The sequence below is a fragment of the Procambarus clarkii genome, chromosome 71 (assembly GCF_040958095.1).
Source record: "Procambarus clarkii isolate CNS0578487 chromosome 71, FALCON_Pclarkii_2.0, whole genome shotgun sequence".
Classification (NCBI taxonomy): Eukaryota; Metazoa; Arthropoda; class Malacostraca; order Decapoda; family Cambaridae; genus Procambarus; species Procambarus clarkii.
In genome coordinates, this window is record NC_091220.1 from 14,755,099 (window position 1) to 14,782,765 (window position 27,667).

The 27,667-nt window shown below is 40.2% G+C and overlaps 1 protein-coding gene across 3 annotated transcripts in view; it reads left to right on the forward strand.

Moving 5' to 3' along the window:
* The window catches only part of LOC123745556 (transient-receptor-potential-like protein), a 129,076-nt gene extending 101,630 nt beyond the window's left edge, over positions 1-27,446 (forward strand). For 2 of the 3 annotated variants that reach the window (XM_069312053.1, XM_069312054.1), the window contains 6 exons: positions 2,933-3,157; positions 8,627-8,787; positions 12,712-12,932; positions 13,381-13,545; positions 17,431-17,472; positions 25,856-27,446. In XM_069312053.1, the coding sequence (XP_069168154.1) occupies positions 2,933-3,157; positions 8,627-8,787; positions 12,712-12,932; positions 13,381-13,545; positions 17,431-17,472; positions 25,856-26,475 (1,434 nt within the window). In that variant the 3' untranslated portion in view covers positions 26,476-27,446. The remainder of the gene's footprint in view (positions 1-2,932; positions 3,158-8,626; positions 8,788-12,711; positions 12,933-13,380; positions 13,546-17,430; positions 17,473-25,855) is intronic. The other variant, XM_069312055.1, reaches the window with a different exon arrangement.
* The last annotated feature ends 221 nt before the right edge of the window (positions 27,447-27,667 follow it).

Genomic DNA, 27,667 nt, shown 5'->3' on the forward strand with positions numbered 1-27,667 from the left:
TTCTAAGTCCTCCTGCTCCAGCTCTTTCTTCTAAGTCCTCCTGCTCCAGCTCTTTCTTCTAAGTCCTCCTGCTCCAGCTCTTTCTTCTAAGTCCTCCTGCTCCAGCTCTTTCTTCTAAGTCCTCCTGCTCCAGCTCTTTCTTCTAAGTCCTCCTGCTCCAGCTCTTTCTTCTAAGTCCTCCTGCTCCAGCTCTTTCTTCTAAGTCCTCCTGCTCCAGCTCTTTCTTCTAAGTCCTCCTGCTCCAGCTCTTTCTTCTAAGTCCTCCTGCTCCAGCTCTTTCTTCTAAGTCCTCCTGCTCCAGCTCTTTCTTCTAAGTCCTCCTGCTCCAGCTCTTTCTTCTAAGTCCTCCTGCTCCAGCTCTTTCTTCTAAGTCCTCCTGCTCCAGCTCTTTCTTCTAAGTCCTCCTGCTCCAGCTCTTTCTTCTAAGTCCTCCTGCTCCAGCTCTTTCTTCTAAGTCCTCCTGCTCCAGCTCTTTCTTCTAAGTCCTCCTGCTCCAGCTCTTTCTTCTTATCTTCATTGTCCTCTTATTTAGCTGTCACATCTTAGTTCTTCACTCTCATAATGTCTCTGTTGGATGCTTGGTTGAAGGATGTATGACATATGCGTTGCTTGCCTGTAGCTTTTGACTAGCATGGATTTCATTTTTTCTCTCAAAGTCTCTTCAGTAGTTTTTTCTTTAATTTTTTGTGTTGTTCTCATATTGTAGTATAGCAATACATTTTTATTTAGAAGTTGATTTTTATTGAAATTGAATTCTTAAAGTTAAGTTCATAATTTTGTTCCTGTAGATACATTTTTGCCCTCTACTGGCAAAGGTGAAGGCCTCTCTTCCCTACTGTTCCCCACACTTCAATACCCTGGTACTCTGCAGTAAGTTAGCAAACCACAGGTCAATGTCAGCCCCCATGAACAAATTACACACAGAAATCACAATAGCGTGATTTTGTTCATCAAATGAACAAATCCACAAGGGCCGTGATGAGGGTTCGAACCTAAGTCCGAGAGGATCCCTAATGCTTGACACTCCTGAAGACAGAGATAACAACACAATTCGCAATGTTGATTTATTTTGAGTTTAAAATTTATCAGCTCTTGGATCACCTTGCCTTCTTATGGTAATGTAGCTACATAGTCTCCCTGGCTTGGCGCCTCCTTTCGATAATTACTTACTTATGGTAATGTAAGCCAGTCATTAGAGGAAGCCTTTGATATGGTATCACATGAAAGAATGGCACAGAAATAGCAAGCACATTAGGAGGCCTGGTCGAGGACCGGGCCGCGGGGATGTTCAGCCCCGAAATCATTGCAAGGTAACATTGAATAAACAGCTTAATGCTTGAATGGATTAGACAATGATTAAACAAAGATAGTAAAGGATCATCCTAAATGGAAATGAATCTGAATGGAAAAATCTTGAATGGAAAACGGTAAAGATCTATCTTGAGGCCAACTTCTTTTTGTAATATACATTGATGCAGGTGACAAAGATCTTTGGGAAGTGAAACTAACATTAAGGCTTTGCAGAGCAATCTACTTGAACTTCACAACAAATGGTCAAAAGACTGGAAATTGGTTTTCAGCATTAAAAAGTGTAAGAACTTTCATAAAGATCATAGCAGTACACATCATAACTATCATTGTAACTTATTCATTGTTATGTGCAAGTCGCCTGGGCCCGGTGGGCAATGGAGGTTGCTGCGACTATATTTATCCCAATTTATTTCAGCGTCACCGACTTTTTTTTTTCACTGGTTTCTTGCAGTTATATTATGTAATAGTGTATAATTTGAGAAATTTCTTTAAAAACATGCAGAACATCAATACACACACACATACATTCATGTCACTCATTTGCTCCTACTATTATAGTCTTTAGTTAATGAAACACTCTGTTTTTGCTATTATAACACTATATACACATTTTATATATAACTAACTACATGTTTATGAACTATTATAAACTACTAAGCAGTTCTAGAGACTGATAAGCTTGTAACCATTAATCAAAGGTCATCCTAGCCTCACACATTTTGCTCCAAGCTGTCCAACTACTTGGTCTGCACGGTAGAGCTATGGTCTCACTTCATGCAGATTGGCATTCAATCTCTGACCGTCAAAGTGTTTGGGCACCATTCCTTACCCCAGTCCCATCCTTAATCCTTAACCTGATCCCTTCCAAGCACTGTATAGTCGTATAGTCGTATTGGCTTGGTGTTTTCTCCTGATTGTTACCTTACCTTTACACCAAACTGTAAGTACATGCATTAAATACGAGAATGAAGTGCAATAGCCCGCTAATCCATGAAAATAATAACCCACTATTATGAAAATACAAGGAAACGTAGACTGAATATTTCGGTCCCAAAATCCTGTTTTTGAAATACGTGGGTTATTATTTGCATTGAAGATACAGTAGTACTGTATATGATAGTTGCTCAAATTGTAAAACACAATTCTCTACATTTAAGTTACTAAAAATTATCAACTGTGGGCCCTAATAATGAGAAACATAAAAAAATTGAACTTTATATGCAATGGCACAATGAAGATATCTACCTAAATGTAGTTACAGGATGATATTTAATGCTCGGGGAGCATAATTATCCACTGGCTAACTCAGAGTACCGGGTGTTGACGTGTAATCAAGGTTTTACGTCATCACACTATCTCAGACTTAAAAGAACAATGTACCATATATCTTGAAATTTCTGTAAATCATGCAATTTTATATTTGCAGCAAAAATTAAATACAGAAATTAACTAATCATATCAATAATTAAAAAAATTCCCCTGCATTAACACCACTGCATCAAGGGTAATAATAGCTCTAATATCAGACGTAAAAGCTTTGAACACTTAAATTATTGACCTATGTTTATGTTTCATCCCATTATTAATATGGTGACAACTATCACCTGAATACACTGTGCAGGACCATGCTGATCAGGAATGGAAGTTTGCTCGCTCTAAACTGTGGATGAGTTACTTCGACCCAGGTTCCACCCTGCCCGCACCTTTCAACCTCATCATTAGCCCCAAGGCCATTTTCTACTTTATGAGAACCGTCAAGAACTGTCTCCAGTACATTTGTTACCGGAGAAATCGCAGACGCTCTGACAAGAGAAGGAGCTTCACTATGGAGAAAGGCACCTTACAGGTCAGTGTACATACATCAAAATTTTTAGTACAGTTTAGGTACAGGGTATAGCAATTTTCTTATATGAGTTGAATAAGGCATGAGATGCAAGAATGTAGCAGCTTGGTATCTGGTTACTTTTTCTACATACAGTAGAAAAATTTTCTACTGTTCAATTTTAGTTATTAGAATTGTTATAATTCTAGTTAAGTTTGTATTATTCATATTCAAATTTAAAATTTGCTGTAATGTATTGATATCTATATACATTATTACTTTCTCCCTCTGTCATACACACACACACACATTATATAGGAAGAGGCCTAACACACAAATATATTATCAATCCAAACAAGGAGGGAATGGCTACATAACAGTGAGAAAAGTGGCAGAAAGGAACTTTGAGAGAGGGATAGTGGACAAATGTAAAACAGAACCAGGCCTATTACATAATTCATAAAAAGTAATTTGCATGTGAAGGATAAAATCAAGAGGTTAAAATTGGGAAACAGATTCAGAGACTGTAAAGTAAATGTGCGAAACACCAAATGAACAGCTCCAAAGTGTGTTTGTGCAAAAAGAAGTTTTCAGAATATAGGACATAATACAGACTTTAGAGCATAAAATAGTACCAAAAAATTCTCTACAGTCAAGGTAGAAAAGCTGCTCAAGATACTAGGCAGAAACAAAGCAGTTGGGCCAGCTATATGGAGGCTCACTCTAGGTACTGAGGAAATGCACGCCTGAGCTGAGCATTCTGCTACAAATAAATTTTTCAGACATGCTTACATAAAGGAAACCTTGCCGATATAATGAAAAAGTTGAGAGTTTCAATCTACAAAAATGGTAATGGAGAAGACCCCCTTCTCAATTGGGGTTTTCAACATGAAGTATGTGTACCCTTGGGTGGTATACCAGGGGTTTATAAGGGGCTACATCAGAGGGTTTATACGGAGCTACACCAAGGGTTTATAAGGGGGGTACACCAGGGGGTTTATAAGGGGGGGGGGTACACCAAGGGTTTATAAAGGGCTAAGGGCACCTGGCCTTGTTAGGGGTCAAGGTGGTGTCTGGCAGTATTTCAGCAATATTTTGAGGGCATATTTATATTACCATGTTTAATGTGGTGCTAAAATGTTCGTCAGTAAAAATAAGCTGCTCAGTAATGTCAAGAAAAGAAGCTGTAATATCAAAAAGAAATCTGAGTTGTATCGTGCCAAATTTGTGATCAAAAGTAGGTTACTCATCTTCCCCATCTTGCTTATATATTTACTAGCATAAATACTCTCAACAAATCTTTACAATGGGCCGATGTCATTTCTCACCAACTTTGTTGATAAACGGAAGAGTTTTCTAATGAAACCACTAGAATTATGGTAGACAATAGTGAGCAAGGGAAATTTTGACGTTACATTCTTGTACAGCTACTAGTACGTGTAGCGTTTCGGGCAGGTCCCAGGAATACGATCTCCGCCGCGAAGAATTGTTGTTACAACCAAATACACATTTTACTGTTGCGTTAAACAGAGGCTACAGTTAAGGATTTGCGCCCAGTAAATCCTCCCCGGCCAGGATACGAACCCATGACAAAGCGCTCGCGGAACGCCAGGTGAGTGTCTTACCACTACACCACGGAGACTGTAAATGTTTGAGACACTTGCCGACATGCAGGATACCTCTAATGCAGAACTGGTGCCAAATTTAATAGTGGAACATCTTTTCTCATTGCAAAATGAACTACTCCAGAGATATATTTTCCCAATGTGTCTGAAGTGGATTTATAGCATATTATAAATACTGATATTTTCATATTTATTTGTCGCTCTTATTTACTTTTCTCTGACTAAATATTTGTGTGAATCTAGACTTTCAAAAAATTTTCTCGTGCAGTCTAAATTATTTTAATCTCAACAATGTGGAAGCCGACATTTGACATGCGTTAGTCAAAATTGTTCCTCAGCTTCCGAGGCTAGTGCAGTACATCAAAGCAGCACCCGCCATCTCAATAATTCACTTTGCAGTTGAGGCCTTATAAGTAATATTTTAAAACAAGTTAAGATAATAGCTAACTTTTCCCTTAGTTTTGCTGCAATTTGTGTGAAATATTTTCTAAAAAATACTTAATTATGTAGTTTTGTAGTTTGCTTGAAAATTTATACTAAACAACCGCAGATGAAGAATGTGAAATTGTTCTATAAATTTCTTTTCAGTTGTTGTTTATGTTTTTGGAAACACAGTAAATAGTCATTGTTTCCATTTATTGATGCTACTTACAAATATATGCAACTGAATGTTACTTAGTTATTTTCTGTTTATCATTATGGGGATACCTCAAAGAGTGAGTGGAGGGAAACAGGTTAAGAATCCTTGCTCTAAACTGTAGACCTTTATCACTGAAACTGAAATATTGGAAAAGAAGTGACATAATACAACAAACAGTATGGCTTTTGGAAACGAGATCCTGTGTACCAAATCTACTTCACTTTTATAATAGAGCCACATAGATCTTAGAGCAAAGATTGACGGGTTGACAGATATGCATGCAAGAGAATTTTCAGGGAGTTAAAACATGCTAGAGGGATGACAGTTAGAGTGCTGGGAAGACGGGACACCACGAGCGTAGCTCTCATCCTGTAACTACACTTAGGTAATTACAGGCAGATTTCTGAAATGGACGAAAATTTTCTGACAGACAAATGAGGGTGGTAATTGGAAGCAGTGTATCAGATTGAAATTTTTTTTACTTGCAGAGTACTACAAGGTTCAGTTCTAGTACCAGTAATGTTCAATGTCCATATATAAATGCTCTACCAGAGGGTTATCTTGAGGTTATCTTGAGATGATTTCGGAGATTTTTAGTGTCCCCGCGGCCCGGTCCTCGACCAGGCCTCCACCCCCAGGAAGCAGCCCGTGACAGCTGACTAACATCCAGGTACCTATTTTACTGCTAGGTAATAGGGGCATAGGGTGAAAGAAACTCTGCCCAGTGTTTCTCGCCGGCACCGGGGATCGAACCCAGGACCACAGGATCACAAGTCCAGTGTGCTGTCCGCTCAGCTGACCGGCTCCCTATCATACAAATATACAGGGGGATAATATACAGGAGGGGGATACAAAATTATATGAACATGTTTATTGATGATACTAAGTTTTTAGTAAAAATAAAAGACTTAGATGACTGTCATGCCCTTTAAGATGACCTGACAAAATAAATGAATGGAGCACTACCTGGCAGATGGAACTCAATATGAATAAATGTCATATTATGCAATGTGTAATAGGGATAATCAGTCACATGCAACCTACAAATTATATGAAAAAATATTCAAGAATTTGACCAAAGAAAAGAAATCTAACGGTGGTTCTAGATAGTAAACTGTCAGAGGATCACATCAAGGGCATTGTAAGAAGGGCCTTTGCTATGCTTGCAGACTTCAGAATTGCTTTTAAATACTGTACCTAGATGGAGAAGTACTGCACTAAAGAAACTGTTCATGACTTGTGAAACCAAAACATGGAATATGCAGTACAATAGTTGTATGGTGCTCATATCTCAAGAAGCACATCAATTAACTAGAAAGACATGCTGTAAAATGACTTTCAAAACTGAAACCTCTTATCGTTCAGCATTGGCAAAGTCACTATTGTTTTGGTGTGGTGTCAACACCTCCACAGCACTGTTTTGCAAGTTGTCTTGTGCGTTTCTTCACCTTCAGCTGGCTCATGCTCTTTCTGTGCCATCCTGGTTTTTTTACCAGGTTTTTGTTTATCTATCCTTGCCTCGATTTACAGTTCCCCTTCGGCTTTTGATATCTTTCTTAAGGTTTTGTTTTTTTTCTCCACCGACTGCAGGGTTGGGGAGTTTCAAGCTCCTCTTTGGTGGTGGGGGTTGTTCTTTTGGCCCCGGTGGGGGCCACCCCTCCAGCTGGACCATAAAGCTAGCCTGCAGTCTACCCTTGGGCCCATAATGTTTGCAAATATGCAGCTTTGGCCACAGTCTTCTCCAACATTTCCTGGGCTGAATTTCAGGCTCAAGGATTTTAGCATTCTAATAGGGTTCTGGCAGACTGTTAGTGTTAGTCAATGTTACTGGTCCCAGTTGGTCATGTGTTGCTTTGTGCAACCAGTCCAGTTTCTCTTCTCCCTGGAAAGGGCCAGTTTTGTTCTCTGTGGTTAGTTAGCTTGAGGGAACCACCAGGGAGTTTCCCCAGAAACACAGCATTGAATGTAATGAAAAGCCTCTTTATGATTGAGATCCAGTGGCTCCCTGATTCCTGCCCTTCTCTCTAGGTTTGTCGGTTCATTGGTGGCCTGTTCACCAGCTCCAAAACTAGCTGGTCAGGGGAGCCAGCTGTGAACTTGGGCCAGGCTGCCTGATGGTGCTAAAGGGTTTCAAACTCATTGGAATAAGTCTCCCCTCTTCTATGTGAATTATTTGCAGAGTTGTTTGGCTGTTTCAAGGCTTCATTTTCTGTGAACCCTCCAGTTTTCTGAACAGCTTCACTGACTTTCTGGATGTGTTCCCAGAGGGGTGGTGAAATGTCACTTGCTTCCTGCAGCTCTGTGAAGGAGCCAGGTTCTGGCTCTGGTCTCCAGTGACCAAACACACCTTCCATGACTGATGTAACCTTTTAATATGGAGTAATCTGAGGAAGACAGTCCCCATGGTGTAGTGGTAACACACACACCCCCTGTGCTTCGCAAGTGATTTGGCCTAGGTTCGTATCCTGGTCAGGGAGGATTGACTAGCTGCGAATCCTTAACTACCCCCTCTGTTCACCCAGCAGTGATTGGATACCTGGTTGTTAAATGATTGGTGGGTCATATTTGAGGGAAACTAGTGAGTAAGGCTTACCATGAGCTAAAGGATGGGAAAGCTCTCAGCCTGCTAACAGGAGCCAGCAGTCATCTGTTCCTGTACCCACCTGCATAAAAAAAAAATAGCTTCAGGGAGCTACCGGGGCTCTGATAGAAAGAGGCATTTCATTATGCCATTTTATTCATATTTAATCTGTGAATACTACATGCACTATTGAAGGGTTAAGAAACATAGAAAAGCAATATGGAATAATATGAACTATGAGGAAAACTTTAAAAGTGTTGCATGTGGCCAAAGGGGGAAGACAGAATAAAACACTGGGGACACAACATACATGATAAAAAGATAGACTGGGAGGAGGTTTTTGAAAATCAGAGTTAAGTAGATGAAATGTGCAAAGGACCACAAAATAGTACTACACAGTACTGCATTATATTTCCTAATAGATCAGCAAGTTGGTGGAATGAATTCAAGTAGGAATATGTGCTAAAAATCATTGCAAGTTGCAAAACTAATTTTGATCCAATATAGGACACCAATGCGCATGGCTTTCTTCCTATAACTAAGTCAATAATCATCACACACATATAGACAGACACCTCATGCAGCATCTCCCACAATAAGTATATACTTTCTCCTTCCTTTCACATCCTTGATGCCTTGTGGTGCAGGGAGGGGCGCCTCCTGGTCGGATGAGCCAGTCAAACAGGTATGCGGAGGTGATGCGTCGTCTGGTCTCGCGCTATATACACCAGACCAAGAAGCAACATCGCCAAGATGGAGTGAATGAGGATGATCTTCTAGAGATCAAGCAGGACATCTCCAGTCTCAGGTGTGCTTCATTCCTATCACTCTTTTTTTTTTTTTTTAGTTTAGGATGTGCTGCTTTCTTTTATCATAAGTTCAGGTGTTCTGCTTTCTTTTATCATAAGCTCAGGTGCTCTGCTTCCTTCTTAGCTTAGGATGTGCTGCTATCCTCTTAGCTTGGTGATATGCTGCTATCTTCTCAGCTTGGGGATATGCTGCTATCTTCTCACTTTTGTTTTTCCATTACACAGGAGGTACAGAAACAGATGCCTTCTGACTCCAGTTAGTAGGCTGAGAGCTTTTTCTTTTCATAGCCCATGGTTAGCCTTACCCAGAACTTTTTCCTGGAACATGACCCCCACCAATATATTAACAACCAGGGACCTAATTACTGCTGGGTGAACAGGGGCAAACAGTTAAGGATTGGTACTTAGACAATCCTCTTGGCCAAGACTCAAATTCAGACCAAATCCTTTATGAGACAAAGGGCACTTGTGTTACCACTATGACACACTGCTTCTAGGTGATTAAGGCTACAACTTGTAGTTTCAGTTTCCCATTTTTAAGGACTTACATTTAGGCATGATATAAAACATGCAACCCCACTTTTATGTAAAATAAACCTTATACAGCATATGTGTACATATGTACACACACACACACACACATTTGCATTTAAATACATGGATGGCGATATACTAAAGAAATTGTTCATGACTTTTGTTAGGCCAAAGCTAGAATATGCAGCTGTTGTGTGGTGCCCATATCTTAAGAAGCACATCAAAAAACTGGAAAAGGTGCAAAGACATGCTACTAAGTGGCTCCCAGAACTGAAGGGCAAGAGCTACGAGGAGAGGTTAGAAGCATTAAATATGCCAAAACTAGAAGACAGAAGAAAAAGAGGTGATATGATCACTACATACAAAATAGTAACAGGAATTGATAAAATCGACAGGGAAGACTTCCTGAGACCTGGAATTTCAAGAACAAGAGGTCATAGATTTAAACTAGCTAAACACAGATGCCAAAGAAATATAAGAAAATTCACCTTCGCAAATAGAGTGGTAGACGGTTGGAACAAGTTAAGTGAGAAGGTGGTGGAGGCCAAGACCGTCAGTAGTTTCAAAGCGTTATATGACAAAGAGTGCTGGGAAGACGGGACACCACGAGCGTAGCTCTCATCCTGTAACTACACTTAGGTAATTACACTTAGGTAATTACATACACACATTCGAGGGTCCTGCACGGCCACGCTTCGCAGGTTGAGCCTAGTATTAGTGGTGGGCCTCTTTCTTTCGCAAACAAAGTGGTAGACGGTTGGAACAAGTTAGGTGAGAGGGTGGTGGAGGCCAAAACCGTCAGTAATTTCAAAGCGTTATGACAGAGTGCTTGGAAGACGGGCCACCACAAGCGTAGCTCTCATCCTGTAACTATACTGTACTTAGGTAATTACACACACACACACACACACACACACAGGAGGAAGAGGCAATATGATCACTAAATACAAAATAGTAACAGGAATTGACAAAATTGACAAAGAGGAATTCTTGAAACCTGTAAATTAAAGAACAGGGCATAGTTAACAAATTCCACATAATATGTAATGTGTGTGGGGCCTACTTTTCTCCTATTCCACATTCCATAACATGGCATTTATTTATATTGAATCCCATTTGCCAAGTGTTGCTCCATACACTTATTTTTCCCAGGTCATCTTGAAAGGCATGACAACTGTCTAAGTCTCTTATCTTCCCTAGAAGTTTAGCATCATCAGCAAACACACAGTATTCATATGTTTAGTGTTTCTTCTGGTAAATTGTTTAGATAACGAACACTACTGGTGAAAGAGCTGAACCCTGTGTACTCTGCTAGTAACACTTCTCCAGCCTGATACATTGCCCCTGATTACCACCCTTATCTCTGTCAATTTTTTCATCCATGTCAACAGTATGCCTGTCACCCCTCCAGCACATTCCAGTTTCCAAAACACCCTCTTGTGTGAGACTGTCAAAATTGTTTTCTGGAGGGGAGCGCCGTCTGGCTTCCTGAAGCTACTACACTAAATAATGCCATACTACTAGGTGCCATCAGTCACTGAGTTCTTATTGGCCTACCGGGGACCACGAGCTAGAATCTGGCCCCCTCAGAGAGGCACAGGGAGCAGTGGCACTATGAAAACCTTTTATGTAAGGTTATTCATGTCTGCCACCACCAAAGCAAGGCACTCAGAAACTCAGTGAAACAAAACAGACTACTGCTTGGCTAGAAATGAGACCGCGGCCTCAAAACTGCCATAAGAACTTCCCCAACAAAGTAAACAAACAATACAAAAAATTGTGAAAACTTGTACAAGCTAGTTCGCCCCACCTCCCTCCCTTGTATGTGTGGAAGAGGGAGGCAGGCCAGGTCAGCCAGCTGCTCCTCCATTAGTTCTTATACTAATGTATCCAGTGCCAGGTCACCCTCTCAATTCGCTTTGGTTCCAATCTCCTGTTTTACGTAAGGTGGTGTTTGCCTTTGAGGCTGTTTGTGAACGCATTTGTGTAGTGTGAGGCAGGCATTTAGTGTGCTAGGAGCTGCAAGTGATCAGGGTTACCTTTCCTGGGTGCTCCTTAGGTGCCATCCTTGCACAGTCAGGGTTCTCTTCCCTGGTGTGTTTGGGAATATGCTCCTTTAGGGGTCACCTCCCTTGTGGTAACCCTCGCCCTTCAGGTAAGCTGGCTGGCTTGGACTAGCCTGTCTTTTCTCAGGTTGGGAGTGTTTATTGCTGGTGGGGTGCACTTTGATTCGCACAACCTACCTGGCGCATTGAGGTGGGCCTCCAGCTTACATGTTTGGCTGGCGCTACAATTCTCCCTGATTGCCCGTTCTCTGCAGTTGGGTCCTAGGGAGTTGTGAGCTTTCATTTGTCCCTGTTTGGGCACCAGTAAACCTAAGGAATGTGCTTGGCTTCCAAGACCCCCACTTACCTACCAAAACCAGGATTTCTTTAAATCATATGGGGCATTTCTCCAGATCACTAGGAATGTTTCCTGGATCATTGGGGTATGTACTGGATCTCTGAGCGATGTCCTAGGGTTTTGCCTCAGTTCCCTGGGTAGCATTCTAGGCTGTTGGGCAAGTGTCCTGTGCTTGGTGATGTTGGTTTGCTGATTTGTAAGCATGCATGGCAATTTGTGTGCTTCACACACTTTATAATAATAATAATGTAATAGTTTGTTTTGTCATGGTTACAAAGCCTGTGTATACTGTACATGTACTTCAGGCTTGTATCGAGGTCCACCAAGATCAAACTACTGACCCTCCAAAGGCTGCAACCCCACAACTCCTAGGTACCTATTTACTGGTAGGTGAACAGAAGCATTAGTTGAAAGGAAATGTGCCCCATTTCTGTCCCTCCTGAGAATCGAACCCAGGATCCCCAGTTATGAGTCGAGAGCAAAGCCAACTTGTGTCAATTTGCACCTCCTAAACATTCTGCAATTTCTGCCATGTCCAAAGATACTTCCAGTTACGAAACAAATGGTAATATCTCCTCTCGTCTTCATCATTTGCAAGTGAATAAATATACTATACACAATATACATGTGCTTAGAAGTGATGGGAGTGTAATATTGTACTTAGGAATGTTATTTATGTACAAAAGCTTTATTGAGATACGAGTGAACAAATGTGAAGAATTAGAAATATAAGCAATGCTTCCCTAATTTCTATTTCATTGTTTAAGAGATTTTCCTGAAAGCATCACTGACAAATAAGGTTTAGTGTATATGCCTTCTTTGGGCTTGCTTTTGGAAAAGGAATATAGGTAACATGAAACATTTGTATTATGATGAAAATCTCATCACAATTTGAACAATTATGTATCATTCAGCAAATAATATCTATCTATAAAAGACAGCACACACTTCAGTTTCAGGTTACCAATGGACAGAGTTTGTTGCAGGTATGAGTTGCGAGAGGACAGAAAACGAGAAACGGCAAGGGCATACGGTCAGATGGATTCCATCAAAAAGGATATCCTGAGACTCTTGAAGCAGAGTGGGCGTACGGCCGCCCGATCAGGAAATGGCCGAGAGACTGAAGGGGCTGTGGGAGGGGCATCAGCCAACCCTGTGGCTCTAACCACCAGTGTTGCGCCCTGTCCTGCCTGCATCCACTCTCCAGGTAATCCTTTATTATCTAAACAATTGTGTAAGGTACAGGATTGAAAGCCGTACTCGAGAGTATCGCTAACAACACCCGCTTACTCTCTTATAAGAAATTGGAGATCTTTACCAAATATTGTTGTCTCTAAGCTAATTTCAGATCTTAGAATTATCCCTAATTGCATTTAATTCTATATGATCATTCAGTTAAATTATAATGCTTTTACAGTACCGTATACACAAATATAGAGATCTGTGTTATAAATCAACTGCAATAAAATGGGGGGTTACATAACAGAGATTAATTCTTTAATTTAATACCACTGATAATTATGCACAGAGTATTGTACCTGCTTCATAAACAGTGGACAAATGATTCACTTTTGGGCCAGATTGGCGAGTGCAGTATTTTCACAAATGTAACCGATAAATGACTGTAAAATTCTTATTCTATGCATTTGAAATAGGTGTAGGTGTGACTAGTCCCTGCCACCCAAGTTTGGGGACCCCTGGTATTGTCCAGCAGCACTCGGTGGACCTGGGAATGCTAGGCCGCGAGCCCACCTCGGCTGCTGTCGACATTACCGTCACTCCAGCCTCCTCTCTACCTTGTAACCTCACGTATTCACAAGGTAAGTCTAAATGGGGGAAACTCATGTGTAAATAAGAAGATGTTTGTCACAGCAAAGGAAAAGACACTCAGGTAGAAGAAGAAGGCCTGCTAGATTGACCTTTTAAGACAAATTACTGTATTTGAGTACAAGCAACAGACATTTTGGAAGGGAATGGCAAGATCTATCTGAAGAAAATGCACATTTCAAAGTGATACAGTCTGGAATTGTAAGTTATGTGTACTGCTGTTTGATGAGGATGATGAAAAATATATCTGGAAGCAAATGAGAAATTGAATAAAAATGTGGACTTTTGGCACTAGATAAATGGAAAAGTAGAATTATTTCACTGAGTAGATAGTACAGTACACTGCTCATGGATTTATAGAAAATAAAGTTGCTGTGAAAGAGGTGGCAAATGGGTGCTTTTTCCCCACTGTTTATCAAAATCCAAGGATCCAAGGGGAGAAATATAACAACTTACCCACTTACACTTGACACCTCATAAAAATAAGGTATATATTTCCTGCATACAAAATAAATTCTGATAAAACTTTTTGTAATCTTAAAATATGATTACTGTTCTTGTTTTTATTTTTTTTATTTTTTTACGAGGGCAAACTCCCAGTTTTGTGCTTGAGCGGGTAGTCATTCAATATAGATGGTTTTTGTTTGCCTGGCATTGTAATAACTAGACCATTGATGCTGAGAGGAGGAGGGGGAGTGGGGGGGGGGAACTGTAAGGACACGAGCATTTGTCACCTATCCTTACATTACTACAGGAAATTAGTGTTCTTGAGAATGTCGAGTCCTTCTCGAAGGTACAAGTCCATGTACACAAATCGAACACAACTTAAGGCTACACTTGATGGGACGTACCTTGATGGAGAACTAGTCCTTCTCGCTGTTAAAGGCCATTTTATTTATAAACACACAGATTCATGTCTAAATAATAGCTTGGAATTAATAACTTTTATTTTCAATAGCCTTAAGAATTGGTTTATAAAATATTTATTTAACGTTACTTTACTGACAACACAGAATGAGTACTAGGATAAGAACCAACTTAGTCAATCAAAGGCCAGGACCTTGTCACCAAAGGAGGTATACAGTACTATACAATCCTTCACAACATCAGCATTGAATTTCCGTTCACCGTAAGAGTGCACATGACTGAATATATTAACAATGGATTAGTTGTATTGGCTTAGGTATAGGCAGGTTATATTACACATGGGATACCCTATAGAATATATAAAGACCCCCCACATAGAGGTTACAATAGTCAACACACACTAGGACTGATATCAAGACATTGCCAGGATGAGCTGGGGAGCCATAGACATAAATTTACATGTACCACAAAAGATATTTCTAAGCTAAAAGATTAAAAGGAAACACTACACAAAAACAAATCTTCAGTAGTGTATTTATGAGCTGGAGGAGGAGGAGGGAGATCAATAAAAAGCCTCGAGCAGGGTCACAACCATCCACTCTCACGACGGTCCCCCGCTGCAATGGCCGAATGCTGCCTCGTTTCCCCCTCAACCTTCCTGCCAAACATTCCAACATTTTTTGTATTCAATTATTATTTCTTAAAACCTCTTATAGACTTTCAAACTGTATTTCTACATTTAACACTTATATTTGAAATACTGTTTTCTCCACACAAATGTACATGGAATTGTTTCTTTCAAGCCAGGGACCATTGTTTGCCCATTTTTTGAGGGGAATAGTTCTCTTATGATGAACATGCCCACTGCCTTGGTGGGAGTTTCAAAATCACTGGCTACAGGGTATAACAATACAATGCATAGTCCCTTACATTGTGGCAGCAGGTGAATGTGGGTAGGTTAGGATATGGCGGGAAGGTGTTGATCAGCAAGTGGAGTTGGTGGTAGGGGGGTTGACAGGCTGGTGGACATGGCGGTAGGGGGTTGACAGGCAGGTGGGATGGTGGTAGGGGGTTGACAGGCTGGTGGGATGGTGGTAGGGGGTTGACAGGCAGGTGGGTTGGTGGTAGGGGGTTGACAGGCAGGTGGGATGGTGGTAGGGGGGTTGACAGGCTGGTGGGATGGTGGTAGGGGGTTGACAGGCAGGTGGGATGGTGGTAGGGGGTTGACAGGCTGGTGGACATGGTGGTAGGGGGTTGACAGGCAGGTGGGTTGGTGGTAGGGGGTTGACAGGCAGGTGGATTTCGTGGTAGAGGGTAAATAGGTGGGTGGAGTAGACAGGTATGTGGAATTGGTGGTAGAGGGTTGACAGGCTGGTGGACATAGTGGTAGGGGTAGACAGGTAGGTGGTGGTAGAGGGTTAACATTTTCTAAAATTATCTTCAAATAAATTACAGAGCTACATCAGTAAAGTGCATCTTAACCCTTTTTGCAAATGCTATAAAAGAAAAACACCCTCCCAGTTTTCCAATGTTTTCCATACAGTTGTTTGTTTTGATGTGCTGTATCTTCCTGGTGGTTTTTTTCTTTCAGCTTGGATTGATCTTGTGCCCTCAGACTCACCTTTGTCCCCTATTGAGGGGCCCAGATTCTGGCCTGGCCCTAGTAGGGCATTTACGACTTGTAAGGACTTTGCGCATTAGACCTGGGTGCATTAGGCTTGGGGGGTGTCCAGACACTAATGACTTGTAAGGACCTTGTGGGGTGCATTAGGCTCGGAAGTGTCCAGTCACTAATGACTTGTAAGGATTTTGCGGGGTGCATTAGGCTCGGAAGTGTCCAGTCACTAATGACTTGTAAGGACCTTGTGGGGTGCATTAGGCTCAGAAGTCTCCAGTCACTAATGACTTGTAAGGATTTTCCGGGGTGCATTAGGCTCGGAGGTGTCCAGTCACTAATGACTTGTAAGGATTTTGCGGGGTGCATTAGGCTCGGAGGTGTCCAGTCACTAATGACTTGTAAGGACCTTGTGGGGTGCATTAGGCTCAGAAGTCTCAAGTCACTAATGACTTGTAAGGATTTTGTGGGGTGCATTAGGCTCGGAGGTGTCCAGTCACTAATGACTTGTAAGGATTTTGCGGGGTGCATTAGGCTCGGAGGTGTCCAGTCACTAATGACTTGTAAGGATTTTGCGGGGTGCATTAGGCTCGGAGGTGTCCAGTCACTAATGACTTGTAAGGACCTTACGGAATGCATTAGGCTTGGCGGTATCCAGACACTAATAACTTGTAAGGACCGTGTGAGGTCCTTATGGAATGAAACATTTCATTATGCTGAACACTGATTTTATTCAATTTATAGAGAGTGAAATTATTCGCGTCTAATTAATGATATGGGCTGAGAAAGAAATTAAGGATATCCTTAGGACTGGGTGCCAAACATTTTGAGTGGTCTTGGAGACTCAAAGCAGTGGATAGGTTCCATTTATTCATTGCTTCTTTTAAACTGACACTTAACGAGAATTTAAACCACCAATTACATTTTAAAGATGCAACCTTTAGATTGTATTTGTCCAACATTGTGGCTCTTACGATGCATTAGTATGCATTAATACAATAAATGTATTCTTACTCTATACTCTTAGCATACATTAGTATGCTAAGCAAGTCTGGGTAATCATTAAACTCTGATAACAGGATCAGTTAAGAAATAGAGTAAGAAACATCCACACATGATTTGACAAGATATTAAAAGCAGATTCACTTAATCAGCTTCTGCCTCTAAATGAAATCCTTCAGCGTCCTAATACGCCTTGCATTTCCACGGCCCCAGGTTGCCACCTCTACTTCAGACAATTAGTGTTTGTAATATATTTAAAAAAAACTGCTCTGCCATTGCAGTTTGAATACCTGCACAATTAAAAGTGTCCAAAAATATAGTTTACTTTCATTCACATGTACAGCAGTTGGCAACTATGGTTAGCGTATAGCCTAGTTTATGTTTTTCTTTAAAGCATCGATGGGTCTTCCTTCACCTCAAAGTCTTCTTCCCGTGGGTACGTATCCCTCTTCTTGTCTGCTTCATTCCCATATCCCCCTACATTTTTGCTTTTATTGAATCTATTTTCTTGTTAGCTTCATCCATATATTCCCTTTCCTTTCATGTAATTTCATCATACGTCACTTTTTAGCCATTTCCAAGCACGTAACAATAAATTATTAATCTCCTTAGCTCTTCCCTATCATATTTGCCCCTCTGCTCATCAATTTAATTTTAGTAAGGCCTCCAAAACATTGTATCTGGCTACTCATGCCCGTATATTTGCTAGTTGCTGTAAGTAAATTTGGAAATTTGTCATATTTGACAGAAGGTTTACCTAGTTAGTTCCTTATAATTTCTTTTCAACTATATTGGACTCTTAATAACCTAGTTGGATCCTATATAAATTGTGCAATGGCATGGGCTATTTGGTTTAAAGCTTTGCAAATATCAGTAAAGTTTTTATATTTTTCATGACCTGAAGATTGTATTTTGCTTCAGTTAAAGCAAGTTTTACTAGTCTGCCTAAGTAAGAGTAAGAAAAAATTCCCCACACACGCCCCTACTTTGTTAACTTGTCAAGCCCACACACTAGACGGAGCATCATGATCTGATGCTTGTCAGCCTCACACGCTAGACGAAGCATCACAATCTGATGCGTGTTAGGCTCACACACTAGACAGAGCATCACGATCTGACGCTTGTCAGGCTCACACACTAGATGGAGCATCACAGTCTGGCGCTCGTCAGCCTCACATGCTAAATGGAGCATCATGATCAGATGCTTGTCAGGTTCTCACGCTAGACAGAGCATCACGATCTGATGCTTGTCAGGCTCACACGCTAGACGGATCATCACAGTCTGACGCTCGTCAGGCTCACATGCTATTTGAAGCATCACGATCTGATGCATATATAAACCACACATGATCTCAAGAAACTTGCAGTATACTAGAGTACAAGAAACCACACATTGCAAGGGTAAAATATTGTTTGATATTCATGGGACCTAAGCTAGAATATGTAACATTAGTATGGTGTCCATACCTTAAAAAATACAAATAAAATATGAATGTACAAACACATGCCACAAAATGTCTCCCTAAGCTAAAAAAAAAAAACTATGAGGAGTGGGTAAAAGTGCCCAGGATACCAAAATAGGCAGAAATGCAGGAGATATGATCACATTGTACAAAATCTAATTCTAAGGGGTATCTATGTACTGTATTATAATGGGGTATCAATGTAAAAGAGAACTTTTTGAAACCTCATAATATTGAGGGCAAGTGGGCATAGAGACAAATTATTGAAACAAAAAGTGTCAAAAACACTAATGGAAATTGTTCCACAAATTCAAATTCAAATTCAAAATACTGTACTAGTAGATAGATGGAATAAATAAAATGAGAGGGTAGTGTATGGCAGCACTGTTTAAAGCTTCAAATCTTACATGACAAAGATTATGAGGAAGACAAGCTGCAGTCTCATCCCATAACTATACAGTACAGTACTTAAGAAAGTGACACTGAATAATTACATATCATTTTGTAATTTTTCTGTATTTCTGAGCACTTCAACCTTGTGTTTAGCCCCATGCCTGGATGAGGGGAATCAGGGAGCCACTGGGGCTCTAGTGGAAAGAGGCATTTCATTACATTCTATGCTGGGTTTCTGGGGAAGCCCCATAGTAGCTCCCAGAAGCTAACTAACAATGGAGAATGAAAACATGGGACTTATCGGGGAGAAGGAGAGGCAGCCAGAAGATATAGCCCAAAGCAACACTAAATTAACTGACTGGGACCAGGAACATTACCCAAAGACTGAGCTGTCAGAACCCTGTTAGACAGCCAAAACCTGAGACAAAATATCAGCCTGGGACATGTTTGGAAAAGACTGCTGTGGTGTACTTGTCATCACCATGAGTCTATGGGTAGACTGCAAACTTGCAAACCTTGATGATACTGAGGACAACCTGGAAAATGCGAGCCTTGGAACTGGGTAAAGAGCCCACAACTGGACACAACAAATGATGCACCCTTAGCCAGACCAACCAAGCATCAATCACCAAACGGCCCCTCAAGGAACCAACCAATTCATTCTTCACCAGAAAAGTAGAAGGCTGCAAATGAACAAAATGCCGATTAGGGCCAAAGAAGCAAAACTCATGCCTCCAGAGAAGAGCATAAAGCTTCCCCCTAGTCAGGCTTGGCCTCGGGCCGGTTTAGGGAGTAGAAGAACTCCCAGAACCCCATCAAGCAGGTTTTCCCCCCATGGCAGCCGGAGGCAAGACCTAACAAAAACACCAAGCTGAGGTGAAACTGTAAACCAAGGTGAGGAAATAAATACCAAATCCTTGTCAAGGGATGAGGATGGCTCAAGAGGACTGTGAGTAGGCTGGAGGTGAAAATAATGCACAAGACAACTTGTGGAATGGCGCAAAAGAAGAGTCGACACTGAATGCAAGCACTAGTGACTCTGCCAATGCCACATGATAAAAAACTAGCGTTGAATGTCATGAAACCCTATTTTCTGGGTTAGTCCCAGAGGCTCCCCGGAGCTATACCGAGTTGATATGCACATACTGTATTAGATTGTGGCATCAGTCAATTGGATTGGAGTTCTAGCCTACCAGGGACCACACGCCAGAACCTGGCTCCCTCAGAGAGGCACGAGGAGCAATGGCCTCTAGAAACCCCCGTGAGGTTGGGAGAATTCTACGTCTGCCATCTACTGGGTTAGGCACCCCGAAAGGTAGTCATCCCAAAACAGACTCCACCAGGATAAAATTGCTACCAAAAATCGAACTATCAAGCAGAACTCCATAATCAGAAAACAAGCAAACAAGCATAATGTCACAACCACCACTTTGCCGCTGTCTGCGGAGCTCCTCTCTCCCTGGGAGGGGAAAGGGGGAGTCCCAGGCCCCTCACACTGGCTACCCAACTTCAGTTCAGAGGTTGAATATCAAATCATGAAAAACCACCAACCGGAGGGAGGGAGGGTTGCCTCCGGGACTCACCCAGAAAATGGCGTTTCATTGCACTCAACGTTGGTTTTCCAAGAAGAGCCCCTCTAGCTCAGAGCTACCTAACCATAGAAAAAGTAAAGAGGGACTTACCCAGGAGGCGGCTGCCACTCGCATCTCAACTCGAAGTCGAGACAACTGGCTGCAACCTGTGACCCAAATCAACACTCCCGACTAGGGCCAGGAACACTAACGAGGTAATGGGCGGCCAGGACTTTGTTTGACCTCCAAAATCCTCGCACCCGAATGTCAGCCCAAGACATAGTACCAAAAACACCAGCTAAAGCAGCAAATTTGAGAACGTCATGGGCACGAGTTTACACCAGCTGGACCAAATAACCCTGTGAACGACCTGGGAGACCTGAGCCCTGGAACAGGGAAGAAGGGAAACCGGGTCTACCCAAAGCACAACCCAAAGGATCACCCTCTAATTATGACTCTGGACTGGACAGAACCCAGAGCAACAAATTGAACCAGGGGAAAAAGATTTAAATGTACCCCTCACCTCGATCAGTAGAACTGAAAGGTATCCACTGCAAGAGACCCTATAAAACTTTTCCCAGTAAACCCATGAGTGCCACAAGGCAGCATTTTAGGACCTCTCCTATTTCTTGTATTCATAATGATTTAACAAATATTTATAACATTCCTAAACTTATACTGTTTCCTGCTGATGTTGTTGCCTTCATCTTCTCTTAGCACCAAACCCAAATACCTTAAATAATGTACTTTAGTTAACATTGAGTTAGTCTACTCCTGGATGTCAACCAACCTCACACTAAACATAGAAAAGACCGATTACATTATTTTACTTGTTAACAAATCATCTACCCAAATATTACTTCAAATAAGTCATGTGAGCATTAACAATAAAAATAAGGGAAGATTCCTAGACTAAACTTCAGCAGTGAGAGTACATACCCAAAAATATCTCAAAACAAACAGATAGCATACTTTAAAAATCAGATACTATGTACCCCAAGTCTGCTCCTCTCACGCTATATATATCTAATTTATCCCTGTTTAAATTATTCTTATCTGTGTCTGAGACTCGACCACCATAAATGACCACAAACCCATTACTGTAACACAATAAAAACCAGCCATCGGAACTATAACATTTTCTGTCATCGGACAACATACAGTCACTCACTTCATATCCCTAATCATTCTTATTATACTCATTCCACACATTATCTTCTGCTGTTTACACTTACAAAGTCTTGTTCCATAATTCTAATGCTGATTTGAAACTCTTCCTAGATGGATGTAATAGAGCTGATGAATATCACATCAGAAATGAATACTTCTCTAATGCAGGCGATGAGTCACAATAACATGGCTAAAGTATGTTGACCAGACCACACACTACACAATCGACTTGAGAATGGTCCAGGATATTCCGAAACGTCGTCGTCCCTTCACCCTCTAGTGTGTGGCCTGGTCAACATACTTCTCTAATATTCCCAGTCATATTAAATCTTTGCAAACATGCCGTGCAAATCAATTGACCATGTATGTAGAACTCCCTTCCCTAATAAAGTCAAATATATTGTTCAGCCTGTAATTTTTTCAAAAGTATAGGTATCAAAAGTATACAGTATCCCGCCATTTGCTGCTAACTCACTGGAAGTAATTTACTATATATACACTAATGTTATATATAGTAATTATGTTTAACTCTCAAATTAGTTCAGTTTCCCATTCTGTACCTCAGTCACTAGTTTTAAAATTGACTGTCTACCATGTAATTTAAAACTTGCTCTAAATTTTGTATTAGCTTTAAGCCTATAAAATAAATATATATAAATATATATATATATATATATATATATATATATATATATATATATATATATATATATATATATATATATATATATATATATATATATATATATGTATGTATGTATGTATGTTGGTCTGTCTGTCCATGTGTGTGTATTCTATCTAAATTAGAGGCCAGACACTTTGGGCTAGTCTCACTCAAACTATTCCTCCCCTGCAAATTTGAGTAATAGGATGGACATACACTGATCTGGGTAGGTCTATGTTAAGTGCTTCAAGAATTATTAACAATTATAAACTTTCCCGGAACATTTTCATGGAGTCTTTCAAGGAGACCAGTGTGAAATGTGGTGTGAGTGTGTGTGTGAGATTAACCACCACACTGCACACCTGGTTTCTGCAAAAACTTCAGAGTGCAATTGTCAAGGACATACTTTTGTTGTTTTTATAAATGTTCAGGTAAAATTTATATCAAAATGTTTCCAAACTTAACCATTTTCATTTCAAAACAGAGAGTGATGAAAACATCTCAGAGGGCCTCAGGGCGGTCTGTGCAGTACATTGGTTAAGATGGTCATGTTTGTTATAATTTCCTTAACCAATACAGTTGTTTCAGCAGTTCTTAATCTATTTTCTTTTTTTGAGAGAAGAGGGAGAAAATTGCGATAGATAGATGGATTGATAGTAGATGGATAGTAGATAGATGGGTAGATTCGGAGACAGACCTTAACATTATTTTGTACATTTTTGTCATATCACCTCTCGCTCTTCTGCCTACCAATTTGGTACCTTCAGTTCCTGAGGTCCTTATTACAATAATAATAATAATAATAATAATAATAATAGTAATTAATTATTATTATTAAGAAATACAGAGCATTAGATTACAGTGGTTACTTAGTAGGTACAGTATTTGTATCTTTATAATGCTAGTGTTTTGGGCATAACTTGAGATAATGAGTAAATTTTGCTTTAAATACAGAAAACACATTATTATTACTACTGCTGCTGCATATTCCAGCTATGAGCTTGCATATGGTAAAATATATTTTTCAGCACTACCTTACTTACCGATGTATGCTAGCAAATATGTTTGTTAATTTTTTACCCCATTAATATTTGCTAGCTTCACATATACCTCTCTCAACATTGCCACTCATGTGGCCCACTGGTGGTAGCATGTTGCTCTTGATAATCACCCCTAGATCACTTTCTGTTCAATTTACTAACCATATATATTCAAACGGTTTGCAACTTCTTTGAGGTCTATATCCACTATAACCCATTTCATTCACTTAAGGCATTTTCCCACATTTCTATCTTCTACTACATTCACATAAGATAGCCAGGTCTCATAGTACTGTATTACAAACACATTGATTTCATGTATTTCCACATCTTTGCATCTTTTTCATATAAACTGTTCTGTACTTATATAATTTTGATTTCTTTCCGACATGTCATTTGTGTGTATTGTATAATGAACATGTCGGGTGTCAGCACTGATCCTTGAATGACTACACTTCTCACAAACTTTTTGTCCTCCTCCTCCTCCTCCTCTAATTTTTGTGTATTTATTACACGGTTATATTTATAAATTTGGTGTAAGTGATGTCTTTCTGGTTAGCTGGTTGTGTGTTTGTGTGTACCTAATTGTAGTCGCAGGAAGGAAATTATGCTCAATGAGTCCTGCCTCTTATATAAATTTCATCAACTGCAGTTTTAAGGAACCCAAACCCATGCTACCCTAGAACAACATTTTCAGATTAATGTGTGTTTGGAAGATAGCCTAAAATAATAAATATAAATAAATAAATAAATGTTTATTTAGGTAAGGTACATACATACAAGAGATTTTACAAAGATTGATGGATTTATAGATAGAGCTAGTACATACAATGCCTAAAGCCACTATTACGCAAAGCGTTTTGGGTAGGTAAAACATTAATGACTAAAGCTTAATACTAATTGGGTATAAATAATAAAATGTGTTGAGAACAAATAAAAATAGAGATAAAAGAGGGGGGAAACATGGCTGAAAAAGCAGCACAAAGTATGGCTACAAAACATAAGTATACATATACATACATAATACAAATACAAAAATACAAGCAAAAACATAAGTATGGCTACAAAAAAAATAAGCTTAGTCCCTACACTGTACACTCAATTTACATAACCAGCTGGTTAACAAGAAAATAAATTAATTCTGAAATTTTGTTTGTTTTAACATTGTTAAACCATGATCAGGGAACACGTTTTAAGTGTTTACAAAATGCAACGGGCCAAAGTGTTGACGAGTCTGAATGTGATCACTTAAAGATGAACAAATTTGTTAGTCTTTTATTTTACATATACTGTATATGGACGTCAAGTAACTGCTGCAAATTCTAATTTAGGTCTTGTCTATGTTGTTAAAAAAAATGTTGTTAACATTTCACCATTAATGTGTATACAGTATTATAAAGGCATTTTTGAAATTAGCCATCCTTGATATGGTCCTCTGATACCAGCTTACTATCAAACATCATATTATTTTACCTCAATAAACTTATTTCAATTTCAATTTCAATCAAACATCAACCCTAAATCTCCTTCCTCAGCCAAGTATTTTTTTTATTATTGTTACACAATTTGTAAGCTAAATTTGGTCTTGGTTTTACTTCACTACAGTGCTTCGTGATGTATTTTCCCCCAATTAAATGTGTGTGTGTGTGTGGGGGGGGAGGGAAGGGAACTATCAGGGGGAAAGCGCCAAGCCATTACGACTATATAGCACTGGGAAGGGATCAGCATAAGGATTTGGGATGGGACGGGGGGGAAAGGAATGGCGCCCAACCACTTGGATGGTCGGGGGATTGAACGCCGACCTGCATGAAGCGAGACCGTCACTCTACCGTCCAGTCCAAGTGGTTGGGTAGGGGGGGAGGAGAAGATGGTGGGTAAGTGCTGTGTGGTCATGCATATCTATATGATGCTGTTTAGTAGAGTTTTGTCATCATTATACCAACTAGTGCCAATCACAGTACTGTTCTTCCCATTTTGTCAGCAATGTACCATCCGTAGTGCCATGTACACGGTACTGTAGTCGTCATTTGGGAAGCTGGGTCATCATTAACAAGTACAACTCAGTAATAGTAAAATGAAATACTAAAGATTATTTGGATATCATCAATTTGAAATGCATAACAAATTATTTGGTCAACATAAAAAATGAATTTATAATTACTGTATATTAATATATAATATTTATGTACATCAATACAATATATCTTATTCCTTCAAACAAATAAATATATATTACATTAATTCTGGTAAGGTAGGAGAGAGAGGCTTTAATACAAGAGAATCAATAATTACATTGGCATCAATTCTCATTTTTCAGTAAGCATTTCCTTATGTTCAGTATCCTTAGATTTAACCGTGTGCACAATAACAGTCTAAGTAATGTATACAGTATTTTAATGAGTGTGTCTTGAAGACATACTTGTGCACATGTGAGAACACAAGCACCCACTTTATTGGTATTATGCATTATCTTTGTCAAGAATTTTTAACTGATATTAACTGATGTGATGTGTGGCAGGTAACTTGACAGGATGCCTGCTGGCACCACAGGAAATGGACTATTTGCGAAAGGAGATTGTCAGCAGCCTACGGAGTGAACTTCGAGAAATGCTGCGAGATGCTCTGTCACGTGCCCTCACGCCCACCACCAACATGGCCCCGCAGTACTATTCACCAACACCAACTCCAAATCCCAGCCCGCAGTATGCTACCACTCCCACTGCCAATACTGCTCAGATGGCCGCACCACAATTCCCTTCTCCAGTGGCACCACAACAGAAACAGTGCAGTCAGTGCCCCCCAGCACCAGCATCTTCGTATTCCCCACCTTCTCCCACATCCCAACCTCCCCAACATCCTCACCTTAGAGTTTCAACTTCTTTAAGTGACCCATTTTCTCAGAGGTCTAGTTCTGGTCCACAATCCTCCTCAGGGTCAAGTCCTATTCCTCAGTCCTCTCCAAGATCAAGTCCAATTCCCCCACCATGTCAAAGGTCAAACTCCAGTTCTGGGTTAACTCAAAGGTCACAAGGAATCTCCCAGTCTGGTGGCTCATCGAAGTCACCTACCAACCAAGTTCTTCTACGCCCACCCAATGAGTCCGACCGCGTACACACACACATGTACACACAGCTGTGAGGAGTTCTTCCATGCTGGTAATGGTGCACAAGTTTTCTTGTTTCAGGTGCTTTTATATTTACAGCACATGTGGCACTTACACTTGAGGAGCATAAGGCAACCAATCAAAAACCCTGGTGATTTTTACAAGTACAATTTGATTGGAGTCAAGTTCCTTAGGTTAACTTAAGTGCCATTTTGATCAGAAGGTAAGCTGCACTAGACGAAACTGGGTCGATCCCCTTGGTCTAGACTAAAGTCAGCTGGTAAGAGAATTGACGCTACTTTGGTGTGAGTGTCAGAAGATATTTTGAGATCTCAAAAGTAAAGCCAGACAATACAGGAATCATGTGACATTGCTGAATCAAACTGATACAGGTGGGGTGAAGATTGATGCAAAATGATCTGATAATAGCTTCTGGCTTGGTCACACCCACCATCTAGGAAGAGAGGTGCTAGATTTTGGAGAAAGATACTTAATTGACTGATACACATTACACGAATACTACCTGAAGTTTTTAAATGATGATTCGGCAGGTACAGGAACCCTAGTCTGTCCTCTACCTAATTACTTTTGCCATTGCAGACTTGTGGTATGAGAATAATGTGCAACACACAACCTGTGTTGCTCTTGGGTTATTCACAATGGACAGGCACCTTGTGCTTGTGCATTTATATGAGCACACCATTAGTGATAACTTTTCTTTTAAGAGGTTTGAATGCCTTGGAAGATATCCTTTTGAGAAATCATGTGCATGATGCAGGCCAAGTAACAGAAATTTGGATGTTTGAAGACAAAATGTCGTTATATTACAATTAAGTAACAGCATCATAAAGTGGTGAGAGCTGTTGCAGGAGTGATTACTTTACTTTTAATTAAAGGTTGTGGCAGGAAGACATGAATGACTGCTTGTTGTATGACACTCTCAGACTTAGAGAGAACGCCTGTTACCACAGCCATTATTGTTGACGAATAAAGAGTGATTTCCCAACTGGAGTGCTATCTTACTTTTTAATTACTGTATATATATATCTATATACCCACACACACATATACCAGTAACAGTGGAACCTAGGTTTTCCTATGCCCCTGTTTTTATATATTTTGGTACTCAAACTCAATTTCTTCAAAAAATTTGATTAGGTACTCATTGTTAACCTCGGTGTTCGGAGTTTGTTTATATACGTATGGGTCCACCGAGTGTGTGGCGCT